This window comes from Bos indicus, chromosome 10, assembly GCF_029378745.1.
Source record: "Bos indicus isolate NIAB-ARS_2022 breed Sahiwal x Tharparkar chromosome 10, NIAB-ARS_B.indTharparkar_mat_pri_1.0, whole genome shotgun sequence".
Taxonomy (NCBI): Eukaryota; Metazoa; Chordata; class Mammalia; order Artiodactyla; family Bovidae; genus Bos; species Bos indicus.
Window position 1 is genome coordinate 88,729,993 of NC_091769.1, and position 13,278 is coordinate 88,743,270.

General features: G+C 46.7%; 1 protein-coding gene across 4 annotated transcripts in view; it reads left to right on the top strand.

Moving 5' to 3' along the window:
- Positions 1–470: 470 nt before the first annotated feature.
- ADCK1 (aarF domain containing kinase 1) overlaps positions 471–13,278 on the top strand; it is a 139,855-nt gene continuing 127,047 nt past the window's right edge. The window contains exons 1-2 of one of the 4 annotated variants that reach the window (XM_070797925.1): positions 471–741; positions 4,949–5,020. In XM_070797925.1, the coding sequence (XP_070654026.1) occupies positions 711–741; positions 4,949–5,020 (103 nt within the window). In that variant the 5' untranslated portion in view covers positions 471–710. Of the gene's footprint in view, positions 742–4,614; positions 5,021–6,106; positions 7,655–13,278 lie in introns of those variants that run through there. The other 3 variants (XM_070797927.1, XM_070797926.1, XM_070797928.1) reach the window with 3 other exon arrangements.

The following is a 13,278-nucleotide window of genomic DNA, read 5'->3' on the forward strand; positions in this document are numbered from 1 at the left end:
AAGAGTATGTCAATTAGATTTCAATAAAGCTAGAGGAAAAAAACCTGAAGAGCCTGGGTGACGTGCTTTATGTGGGATTTCTCAGCCAGTCAGAGGCAGATAAGAAATCCCTGTTCTCCATATCACTCCAGCCCCTGGGTTGGAAATTAATTCCAGATTACTTATCTTGACTTATTTCCTCCCAGGTATTAAAGAAAATCCCTTTCATCCTTCCAGCAGGTTCAGGCCAGTTTGACCACCTCATGGGGCAGGCCAAGCAGGTTTCTGCCCTTCCACTCTACTACATAAGTTTTTATGGATTGGCTTGCTGATCCTCTGGCAAATGCTAAACTGTCCTCTGGGGTAGCTGGATCCTGACCTTCTGGTTCTGGGTCTGAGTCAACTTCCTTTGTTCTACTGGAACATTCTGTCCTGGGCGGGTGCCAACACAAGCTTCAGGCCAATAGTCCATGCCTCCTTCTGCTGCTGCTTCTGTGGACAGACTCCTGCCGGCATTGCTCCCCTCTGAGATGCTGCTGGGAGCTAACGCAGCTTTTCTGCTTTCTTTACCATGGACCTTAAGCCCCCTTGTTCCTTCCTTTGCAGTGCTCTTTTCTTGTGGCCTTAAGGAAGAACCTTGCACTTTAGTTTCTCTTGCTTTTCCTCTGCTTGGCTATAGGATGCTTTCTCACAGATGGTCCATCTCTGGGATAAGCCACACAGCATCCTGAATGAAAACCTCTCTTGGACGGCATTCAATCAGTAAGTATGCAATGTGCCAACCCAGGTCGTGCTGCCCCAGAAATGCACCTGGGACTCTGGCAGGTTCTGGGAAGAGTTAGTTGCTTCTCTTAATGGTTTTGGTTGCTCAGTGCATTTTCCACTTAGTTTCTCTGTTCATACCTCATGTCAATTTAAAACCCTTCAATGTGGGAATTCCCTGGTGGTCCAGGGCTTAGGGCTCTGTGCTTCCACAGCAGGTGGCATGGGTTTGATCCTTGGTGGGGCATCTAAGATCCTGCATGCTGCATGGTGTGGCCAAAGGAAAAAAAAAAAAAAAAAACAAACCCAAACAAACAACAACCAAACTTTCTACAGCAGAAACCAACACAACATTGTAAAGCAATTATCCTCTAAGAAAAAAAAAAAAACACCCCAAACCCCACAAAGTGAAAAACAAGCAAAAAACAACCTTCAACGGCTTCCTATTGCACTTGGACTAAAACCCAAACTGTCAAGCCCTCCAAAGGCCCCCTGTGGCCCAGCCTCTGCCTGCCTCTCCTACTTCCTCCCACACCAATCTCTCTGTTGAGTTACTCTGGGTACCTTCCTGTTCCTCAAACATGCCAAGCTCTTTTCTACCCCTGGGCTTTTGTACTTATTGTTCCCTTCGCTTGGAACATGCGTCCTCATCTTCCTCATGGTTGACTTCCTCATCTGTTAGGTTGTGATTTCCTCAAAGAGACCTTGTGTGACTACTCTATCCAAAGACACAATACTGATTACATCCAGATACTCTTTACTACACCCCACCTCCCATTGCTTTCTTCCTTCACAGGGTTTATTACATCATGCAACTATCCCGTATGTTCTTTGCTAGTCTATTGTCTGTCTCCTTTTCCATCTCAGCCAAATGATGCTCTGGGATGGCAAGGACCTTGCCTGTTTTCTTCACTATTACATACCCAGCACCTGTTGTGCATCACCCAGTGCCTACTGTGTATCAAGCACTGTGGACCCAAATCCCTGCTCTTATGGAGCTTATATTCTAATGGAGGAGACAGAGAACAGCTGTCTTAAGCAAATAAATGATGTAATTTCAAGTACTGATGAGTACTTCAAAAAATAAAACAGTGTAAAGGGATAGAATGTGCCTGAGGGAATGCAGACGGGTGGTGGTAGTTAGATAAAAGTGATCAGGAGAGGAGGTGTTGAAAGAGGGAACAGATTTCTGTGATAGGGCAGACCTTTGAAATTCTGGGGGGACAGCAAGTGTAAGGGCCTTAAGGCAGCAGCCAGATTGAGGGGTTGAGGAACAAACAGGAAGCTGGTGTGGCTAGAGTGTGATATGAGCTGGGGGAGAAGGCTGGGAAACAGAGGCTGGAGACAGAGGGAGTGGTAAAATAGCCATGCGGAGAAGGAAGGGTTGGGTAAAGAGTTTGCATTTTCTTCTAAGTGTGATGGGCCACATCTGTACAGCAATAGTCAATTTCCAAAGCACTCACACTGTCTCACTTGATCCTCACAAGAACCTCTGAGGTTAAATAGAACAGATGATAGTTAATATCTTTTATTAAGAAGGAAACCACCATTTGATCATTTTATAAAGAAGAAAACAAAGTTCTACCAAATTAGAACACTTGAGTCACACAGTTCAAACAAGGTTCTTTATTTTTTTAAAACAATGTTTATTTATTTGGCTGTGCCAGGTCTTAGTTGTGACATGTGAACTCAACTCTTAAGCTAGTCTTAAGTTGTGGCATGTGAACTCCTAAGTTACAGCATATGGGATCCAGTTCCCTGACCAGGGATTAAACCTGTGCCTCCTGCATTGGGAGCACGGTGCCTTAGCCACTGGACCACCAGAGAGGTCCCTCACACAAGATTCTTTAAATCAGTGGTGTTTAACCTTGGCTGTGCATGGAAATCCTCTGGGGGAGCTCTCTGCAAAATACTTCTATCTGGGTTCTGTTTCCTGAAAATGGATTTAAGAGGTCCAGGAGGATTGTTAAGGCTCTACAGGTGACTCTATGGGGGCTGAAAGCACTGCTTTCAATATACCCACTTTTCACTACATAAACTGCCAGCTTGACAGAGCTTTTCCACTAAGCTGCCCATTTGCTGGGAGCCATCTCCCGGCATATTGCATATTGAGTGCAGCACTTTCACAGCATCATCTTTCAGGATCTGGAATAGCTCAACTGGAAGTCTATCACTGCCAGGAGCCAGTGTGAGGAACTCCGCCCGTGGCACAGGTCATGAGGAAGGAGGCTCGGCATACACAAAGGCGGGATCGGGCCTCAGGAGTCCCCCTGGAAATTCTCAAGCATTTACCCCCCAAACCAGAGTCTGCCTACTTTCTGCTTTGTGCTCTCACCTACACCTCTGACTTTATGGGGGGCTGTCCCCCCACTACCTCTTTTTGAAAAAAGAGTTAACTAACAGCTCCAGTTAATAAAGTTCCTGGGTGTGATAGTGTTTCAACCTACAAACTCCTTTGGAAGTCCTCTAGCCTGCCTGAATAGGTTTTTCCGGCCACATGTGATTGCTCAGAGCCTCCCATCTGTGAGAGGCATGAGATGTTCTAAACTGTCTAAATACAGAGTCCTTTGATAAATTAAAAGATTGATTAGAAATTGTATTGGTGAAGGGTTTTTCACTTGTTGGGCCAATGTTTGCTGCTAAGCCTCCAATCCCTTACCTGCTGTGTCCCTGGCAGTGTATTGATTAATGTAATTGGTGTAAGTAGTAGCTTTAATGTTTGTAACCTTGGACCCTTGAGTTAATTCTTTTTTGTTGTAGCCCACCACACCTTTGCCATATAGGAATGCAACTTTAATGCCTTTGGAGGGTGGCGCCTGCCTAATCACCTTTAGAGAAAAATAAGTTTTCTGAAGAAAGGGTCTTAAAATGTTAACAGGCCTCTGGGCCAGAAGATGATGCAAATCACCTAAACTTTTGCATATGATAAGTTTGCAGGAAGAAAGCCTGGCTTACTGCATGACTCTACCCCTTCCCCCATTATCCTCTATGCATAACTTAAGGTATAAAGACTACTTTGGAAAATAAAGTGCGGGCCTTGTTCACCGAAGCTTGGTCTCCCCATGTCGTTCTTTCTTTCACCTTCTGGCTGAATTATTCAGCCTCTTTTCTTCACTGAATTTCCTCACTGAGCTATCCTCATTCTATTACTCTTTATATCTTTGATGAATATTTAAATAAATAGGTCACCGAAGCCGTCTCTCCTTCGAATACCCTGGATCAGCCGGGGCTGGACCCCGGCACCCATTAAAATCACAGGGGAGTTTTCTAAGAATTACAGAGGCCCAGACCCCAGACTAGACTCTAAAAATCAGAATTTCTGGGGTTCTGGGGACTTCCCTCTAGGCCCAGTGGTTAGGACTCCAAATTTCCTTGCAGGGCTGGGGGGTTGGAGGCAAGGGGTGGGGGGTTGTCTGGGAACTGGGATCCAGCATGCCACCCTAAGAGGCCAAAAGAAAAAAAAAAAGAATTTCTGGGGTTGGGGCTCAAGCACTAGCTTGTTTAAAAGCACTTTATGTCCCTATCTGCTTTGGAGCTACCCACATTTATTTTTTAATTTTTCCTGTCTGTTCTTGTCTCCTTTATTGTTCCTTTTTGGGTTTATGCCTTTTCATTCCTTTCCTGTCATTTTCATGGGCCTTTAGGAAGACATGAATTTAAATGGGTATACCAAACATACCATGTTGAACTGGAAATTCGCTAAATTAAAATAAAATAAAATTTTTTTTTCTGGTCACACTGCACAGCTTGCAGGATCTTAGTTCCCTGACCAGGGAGGGAACTTGGGTCTTTGGCAGTGACAGCATGGAGTGCTAACCACTGGACCACCAGGAGATTCACAAACAACGAAATTTTAATTATAAAGCTTATATGCACACGCAAAACAAAAAATTATCAGCACATTCACTTTAAAAAAATCAAATACTACAAAAGGGTACAGACTACACTGAAAGTACTCCAGTCTCACCTTCCCCATTCCCATTCCTTAGGGTTAGCTGCTAGCCTGCTTGTAACAATTTCATAGTTAAAGTTCAGTTAAAGTAATTGTTTTTAGTACATTTTCTCTCTGTAGTTTAAAAATTTCCATTTTAATTTAAATGTCTTTATGCCTTTTACTGTGTTCTGCATCTTTATGCTTTTTTAAAAAACTATTTTTGTTATTGCTATTTTATTTTTTGACCATCCTGCTCGGCATATGGGATCTTAGTCCCCTTAGACCCCAGAGATCAAACCTGCGCCCTCTGCATTGGAAGTGTGGTCTTAACCACTGGCCCACCAGGTAAGTCCCCATGCTTTTTTCTATGACTTTTCCTGCGCCTCGGCTGCTCCCTAACACCCTTGTCCTGGGGGACCCCTGTTAGCCTATCAGGTCTTAGTTTGCAAAACATTTCAAAATCGCTTGGCCAAAATTAATGTTTTCTCCTTTGTGTTCTTATACTACTTTGTTCATGACTCTATCTTAATGCTTCTGATACCATTTGGAAATTATTCATTTTCTTTTCTTAGCATCTATATATTGGTACTTCCCAGGCAGTCCCGTGGTTAAGATTCTGAACTCCCAATGCAAGGGACAGAGGTTTGATCCCTGGTCAGGGAACTAGATTCCATATTCCAAAAGGTGTGGCCAAAATATTTAAAAAACAAACAAAACAACACCTATACATTGCAAACTTGAGGTGGTGGGGGCTGTATCATGCACCTCTGTGTTACTGCTAGTTCTGTACTGTGGCTTTGTACTGCAAGTGTCTTCTCCCAAGTGGTCTTGTCTTTTTCTTCATGCCTTTTGATGAGGGAGTTCTTAACTTTCATGTCATCCACATTTACCAAAGTTTTCTATACCATTTGTGCCAATGTTATTTAGTAAACCCTTCCCTGAGATAGTAAGTAGGAAATTTTCCTTTATTTTCCTTCAGAAGTTCTGATTTTACTTTTTCCTTTTAAATTCTTTAATCTATTTAGAGTTAGATTTTGTGTTGGGTGTCCAACAGATAAGCAGTTGGTTCAGCTCAGGTACTGACTAATCTATCTTTCCCTATTGTTCTATTAATATAATGCCAGATCTGTCATATATCAAGATTTCACATATGCCTGGATTGTTTCTGAGCTCTCCAGGCTGATTCATTTCCCCCCTCAGCCTATCCCTATACTAATATCCCATGGTCTTAATTTTTATCAGTTCAGTTCAGTTCAGTCGCTCAGTCGTGTCCGACTCTTTGTGACCCCATGAATTGCAGCACACCAGGCCTCCCTGTCCATCACCAACTCCTGGAGTTCACCCAAACTCATGTCCATCAAGTCAGTGATGCCATCCAGCCATCTCATCCTCTGTTGTCCCCTTCTCCTCCTGCCCCCAATCCCTCCCAGCATCAGAGTCTTTTCCAGTGAGTCAGTTCTTTGCATGAGGTGGCCAAAGTACTGGAGTTTCGGCTTTAGCATCATTCCTTCCAAAGAAATCCCAGGGCTGATCTCCTTCAGAAAGGACTGGTTGGATCTCCTTGCAGTCCAAGGGACTCTCAAGAGTCTTCTCCAAAAGCGTCAATTCTTCGGCGCTCAGCCTTCTTCACAGTCCAACTCTCACATCCATACATGACTACTGGAAAAACCATAGCCATGACTAGACAGACCTCTATAGTTTCATACTAAATGTTGATATATAGAAGGATAGGTCCTTGAAACAGGAGCTGAAATAGGTCTCTACTTTTCAAGAGTGTTTAGGTAATGCTTTGTCCTTTGTTTTTCCACATAAATTTTAGCTTAGCTTGTAAACATCCACGGAAAATCCTGTTGGAAATTTATTAGAATTGCTTTGAACTGGTGGCTCAGAGGGTAAAGCCTCTGCCTGCAATGTGGCAGACCCAAGTTCGATCACTGGGTCAGGAAGATCCCCTGGAGAAGGAAATGGCAACCCACTCCAGTATTCTTGCCTGGAGAATCCCATGGATGGAGGAGCCTGGTAGGCTACAGTCCACGGGTCACAAAGAGCTGGACACGACTGAGCAATTTCACTTTCTTTCTTTGAATTGACAGATGAATCTTCCACCCCATCTCTACCCGACATGAAGTATTAATAATAGCTCAAGAGATGTTTGGAGAAGGCAATGGCACCCCACTCCAGTACTCTTGCCTGGAAAATCCCATGGGCGGAGGAGCCTGGTGGGCTGCAGTCCATGGGGTCACGAAGAGTCAGACACAACTGAGCGACTTCACTTTCACTTTTCACTTTCATGCACTGAAGAAGGAAATGGCAACCCACGCCAGTGTTCTTGCCTGGAGAATCCCAGGGACGGGGAGCCTGGTGGGCTGCCGTCTATGGGGTCGCAGAGTTGGACACGACTGAAGCGACTTAGAAGCAGCAGCAGCAGCAAGAGATGTTTGTAGAATGAATGAAGGTCTGATGATCATCTCCAAAGTACACCTTATAAACAAACATTCCATAAATAGAGGTCAATGAATGAATGGATGAGAGACAAAGATGACTAAGATGAATCAGCAACTGTGTAAAAATTTTCCTTGCCTGTTCGAATACCTTATTTTAAATACACAAAGCCACAACTCCATCCTCTTACTGAACATAAATTTATGACCAGTTTGGAAAGACTCTTGGAGATAATTTTTTTCAGGAAGGCTCGTGTCCGCAGCGCAGGCAAAGAAACAGGCTACCTGCTACCCGCAGGTCAAGTGTCTGCGACGCCTCGGCCTCCGGAGGAGGAGCTGTCCAGAGGGAGCGCGGTCTTTCTCCCGCCCCCGTCTCCGCGGCTGAGGGCACCAAAGAACTACAACTCCCGGCAGGCCGCGCAGCGCCCCGGCTTAACCAAGCGCAATCTGGGGGGTGGCGGCAAAGTTGCCCGCGAATCCCCGCCGCCCTGGTTGCGGCTGGAAGCCTAGCGCCGCGTCTTCCTGCTTCCCTACTCGGGTGAGTAGGGGCAGCCCCACTTCGGAGGCCGAAGCCGAGCCCGGGCCGCCAGGGGCCGCGGGAGCGCGGGGAAGCCGCAGTGGACGCGCCTCCGCCGGGGCCGCCGGTCGCGAGGGGACCCCGCGCGAGTGTCCTTGGCACCCGCGGGCCCGGCGCGCGGCCACGTGACTCGGGCGACTAGCAGGGGCCCCGCCTCCTCCGCGGCCACTCCTGCCGGCTCTCCGGTGGGCGGAAACGGGGCGCGGTCCCGTGTGTCCGGTGGAGCCGGCTGGAGGAAGGCAGCCGGTGGCTCACTCAGACCTCCTCGGGCCCTGTGGTCTGTGGCCTCCGAGGCGCAGGCGTCCCGGGGCCTGAGCGCGGTCTGGATCAGAAGCAAGAGCGCGCGGTTATCTCTGCCCTCCGTTGGGGCCCGCGGCGCCCAGCAGCTCTCCTTATCTGTAGCACTGGCTGGGGCTTCCCTGGTGGCTCAGATGGTAAAGAATCTTGTTCAGTTCAGTCGCTCAGTTGTGTCTGAATCCTTGCGACCCCATGGACTGCAGCACCGCCAGGCTCCCGGTCCATCGCCAACTCCCGGAGCTTACTCAAACTTATGTCCACTGAGTCGGTGATGCCATCCAAGCATCTCATTTTCTGTTGTCCCCTTAAGAATCTTATCTGTCTGAAATGCAGGAGTGCCAGGTTCGATCCCTGGGTAAATAAGATGCCCTGGAGAAGGGGGCATGGCAACCCTCTCCAGTACTTTTGCCTGGAGAGTTCCCATGGACAGAGGAGCCTGGTGGGCTACCGTCCATGGGGTCACAAAGAGTCGCACATGACTGAGTGACTTTTTCACTTTGCTGGGCTCTGAGCTTCCAGATTGCAAGGTAAACTTGTGCTGATGACAGCCGGTGTGTGGAGAGCTTCCTCTAGAAGATACCTACTGAGTACAGCTCTCTCCCCAGGATAAGTGACATTTACTTTGTACTGACTAGGAAGTCATTCGATTCAACAGATACTTATTGATCACCTCCGTGATTCTTGGCACTTGGTGTTCAGGAAATATTTGCAGAGTTGAAAGTGAGTTAGACTTTGTCTGTGCCTTCCCACCGGGGAAGGCAATGGCACCCCACTCCAGTACTCTTGCCTGGAAAATCCCATGGACGGAGGAGCCTGGTGGGCTGCAATCCATGGGGTTGCTATGAGTCCGGCTGGACTGAGCGATTTCACTTTCACTTTTCACTTTCATGCACTGAAGAAGGAAATGGCAACCCACTCCAGTGTTCTTGCCTGGAGTATCCCAGGGATGGGGGAGCCTGGTGGGCTGCCGTCTCTGGGGTCGCACAGAGTCGGACACGACTGAAGTGACTCAGCAGCAGCAGCAGCAGTGCCTTCCCACGTTTACATTAAGCAGTAGTTCTCAAACTTCAGCGTGTATCAGAATCACCTGAAGGGCTTGGTACAACACAGAAACCTGGACCACATCCCCAGAGGTTCTGATTCAGTAGGTCTGGGGTTCCCAGATGAAAGCTCAGTGGTAGAAAAAGTCCTCCTGCCAATGCAGGAGATGCAGGTTCAATCCCTGAGACGGAAAGATTCCCTGGAGTGGGAAATGGCAATCCACTCCAGTATTCTTGCCTGGGAAATCCCATGGACAGAGGAGCCTGGAGAGCTACAGTCCATGGGGGTCACAAAGAGTCCGACATGAGTGAGCACTCACACACGCACAGTTCTACGGTGGGGAGCAAGTATTTGCATTTCTAACATTCTGTTCTGGGGATACACTTTTGTGTATCATTGTTCTGTAGGAAAAAAATCCTGTGAACTTAAAGCACCAGCTCTTCACTCCTGGACCTGGGCTTTTCTATGCTGGTGCCTGTTTCACTTTGGTAGTGATAGTGAGCATGTACGTATTACTTTGTTCGCTGTAACTTCCCCCACATTTTATACAGATTTTCATGTATAGGTCTACACGTGTCAGTTTTCCTGAGTTACATCGTATTTTATCTTGCTGTGTCTGCTTGGCCATTTCTCAGCAGCCCTCAGGATGTAAAATTTGACCTCTGCTGGTAGAGTTTACATTTTTTTTTCCTTTCTGATATACACATTTTCTTCTCATACAAGGGACCTGTAAGATAAGAATAGTGCTTGGTTCAGGCATCTACCCCTCCCCCCCACGACTCACTGAATAAACTATTTCAGTTTAGCTATATGCATCAGAGGCGCTCAGCAAGCCCTGTTCTCATCCACCTTGTGTGCTCTTGTTTGGATCAGATAGGCTTGTATTCGAAGTTCTGGCTGCATCACTTAGTAGCTTTCCATCCAGGTTTCTTACTTTTTCTAAAACTCATCTTCCTCTGTAGAATGAGGGTATAATAGGATGCACCCCAGAATGCAGTTGTGTGAGTTACATGAGATGTTTAAGCACACTGTTCTTCCTGAGTCCGCCTCTCTCTGGATGAAATAGTGGTAAATTCTACTCCTTGCCTGGGTGAGATTTATTTTTCCTGTCTGCTCCAGGACTTTGGCATCAGTTGGGGATTCATCAGCATTGATTTGAGACATCAAGTCAATGGATGGTACCATCCCCTTGGTCGCTTTTTGTCTACATCAGTAACTAAACTTCCCTGAAAACCTGATCACTCTTTCCAAAGGTATTGTTGGGTCTTTTCCAGTCCTGGGAGCAGACCAAAAAAAATACTGCTCATCTGTGTAACAGTCTTTCTAGGAAATGGGAGGGGGTGCTGTGGTCACTTTATGGGATTAATGGGATTAGAGCCTTAAATTATTTCCTCTGTGGTCATTCTCACCTGTGCAACCAAATAGGATGCAGTGATTCTAGGCTTATTGTCCTGGAATATGGCTTGGGAAAGAAGCAGCAGATGGATGGTAGTTGAAAAGACCCAGCCCAGTGAACACTAAGTGCTTGGTTCCCTATTTAGTTCGATACAGGGGATGGAATTGCATTTGACCATTAATTTATCAGACTCTGCTCTTGCCTCGTCTCATGACTTGCTGGTATGTTTCCTGTGGTCCAGCAAGATGGATACCATTCTCATCCTTGACTTGACAGTGACATAGCTCTCCTAAACATTTCATAGCCTGGAGTGGTGGCTTATAGTGATTTTTTTTTTTTTGATTGATCTTGTGACATGCTGTTGATTTCTGGGGTGCCAAGTAGCGACGTCCCTGTGCCTAGCTCTGTTTGGGGTTGGTAGAGGGTCAGAAGTCATAGTGACTGATGTAGTTACTTGAGAATGGAGGTGAGAATGATGGTGATTGGAGGTCTGCATCTGGTGATCGGAGTCCCCGATCAGGAAGGTCTGAGGTCACGTACCATAAAGAGAAAGCGCTGAAGGGATTTCCCTTGTGTGTATATGTGTTAGTTGCTCAGGGGTGTCGGGCTCTTGGCGATTCCATGGACTGTAGCCCACCAGGCTCCTCTGTTCTCTGTCTACTCTGCCGTTTACTAGCTGAGCCACCTGGGGGTAAATCCCTCATCCTTTCTGCTCCTTGATGTCCTCATTTATCCCTGGGGGTGGCAGTGGTATTTGTCTCACGTCACTGTGTGCTGAGGGGGATGTGTGGAACAGGTGTCCTCAGCCTCTGAGATCTAATGCCTGATGATCTGAGGTGGAGCTGCTGTAATAATAATAGAAATAAAGTGCACAATAAATGTAATGCATTAGAATCATCCCCAAACCATCCCCACCCCTCACCCTAGTCCATGGAAAAATCGTCTTCCATGAAACCCATCCCTGGTCCCCCAAAGGTTGGGGACTGCTGGTGTGGAATAACTAATGAGATAATGAGTGCAGAGGGCTGTGTGAAGGTCAGTTATTGCCAGTATTATTATCTGATTGTTAGGTTTTGGGGTCCAGTGTCCTCAGGCACTCCCCCTCTCACCCTCAACTGAAAGAAAAGAAGGACGTGATGGTATGAGAGACAACTCAGGTGAAAGTCAAAAAGGCAAGTAAATAGAACAGGGCAGGTGATTCATTAGCAAAAGGTTTAATAATGAAAGGTGTTTCTCATGACAGACATATTTCATGGCTGACAGAGTCTTTTAAAATACCCCGAGGGAAGCAACTCATTTACATGTTAAAGACTCACTGACACGTTTTGAAAAACTCCAGCTCCAGTCTATTTAGACACAGTTGGGCTCCTATATCATCTATTTTATATTTTTCAATTTCCACCTCTTTTATTACTGAGGACATTTGCATGAAAGCTGAGACTTGGGAATTGTGTCTACTTCAGTGCTGATGTCCCATTCAGAGGTGGTCTCAAGGCCAGGGGAGGCCTGTCGCCTGGAGGGCCAGGCCTGGAGGGTGGTGCAACCTCAGGAAGATGGGCTTGGGGAGGGTGGGCTGGGAGCTGGGGCCGGGGATAACTGGGGGAGCATGGCAGCCCTGAGGTTGTGATTCTTACCTGGGGACCTGTGTTGTTACTGACTCAGTACAGGTCTCACAGGGTGTAGTTTATCCATCTCAGAAGGGCTCCAAATATGGGGTGGTTAGTTTTTATGGGCTGCTGCTGCTGCTGCTAAGTCGCTTCAGTCATGTGCGACCCCATAGACGGCAGCCCACCAGGATCCCCCGTCCCGGGAATTCTCAAGGCAAAAACACTGGAGTGGGTTGCCATTTCCTTCTCCTTTTATGGGCTAGGTAATTTCATAGGCTAATAAGTGGGAGGATTCATTCTATTTTGGAGAAGGGGTGGGGACCTCCAGAAATTGGAAATTCCCGCTCCCAACAGTCAGCCTCAGAACTGTCATGGCCCCTGTGGGTGTGTCATTTAACATGTGCTAATATATCACAATGAGCGTATAATGAGGCTCAAGGTCTGCTGGAAGTCAAGTCTTCTGCCATCTTGGGCCTAATTGGTTCTAACTAGTTTATGTCATTTCTTTATGTCAGTTCTAACTAGCTATGCTGTTAGCATAGGGTGTGCCCTGCCCCCTTTGCTCCTGATTCACTTTGAGTGAGGTGGGCGCCACTGGAGAGTTAGAGCACAGGAATGCATAGTTGGACTTGAGTTTCCATGTTGAAGATAGACTGGAATATTTTCACTCTTTCATTCATTCAGTGTGCCGGGGTCCAGCCCTGGTGGATCCAGGGAATTCGAATCGGGGACGGCGTTGGCGAACTGGAAACAATAGTTTTAATTAAATATTAATTAGAGACATAAAGAGTAATAGAATAAGGATAGTTCAGTGAGAAAATTTAGTGGAGAAAAGAGGCTGAATAACTTGGTTTACGTGGAAAGCTAATAAAATTCCAAAATAAGGAATTTGCGTCACCTATGTAGGCCGCAGGCGTCCTCCCGTTCTCCCGAAGCAGAGGAGACACTAAGGCCTCCCTGGTCAGATCTTAGAAGCCCAGGCAAAATTAGTAGGCTTGACGAGCCTCCCACGCCCCAGATGGGAATTCAGCCAGAAGGTGAGAGAAAGAATGACATGGGGAGACCAAGTTTCAGTGAACAAGGCCCGCACTTTATTTTCCAAAGTAGTTTTTATACCTTAAGTTGTGCATAGAGGATAATGGGGGAAGGTCAGCAGTCCTTGATCCTTATCGAAGCCAGGCTTTCAAACTTATCATATGCAAAAGTTTAGGTGATTTACACCATCTTCTGGCCAGGAGGCCTGT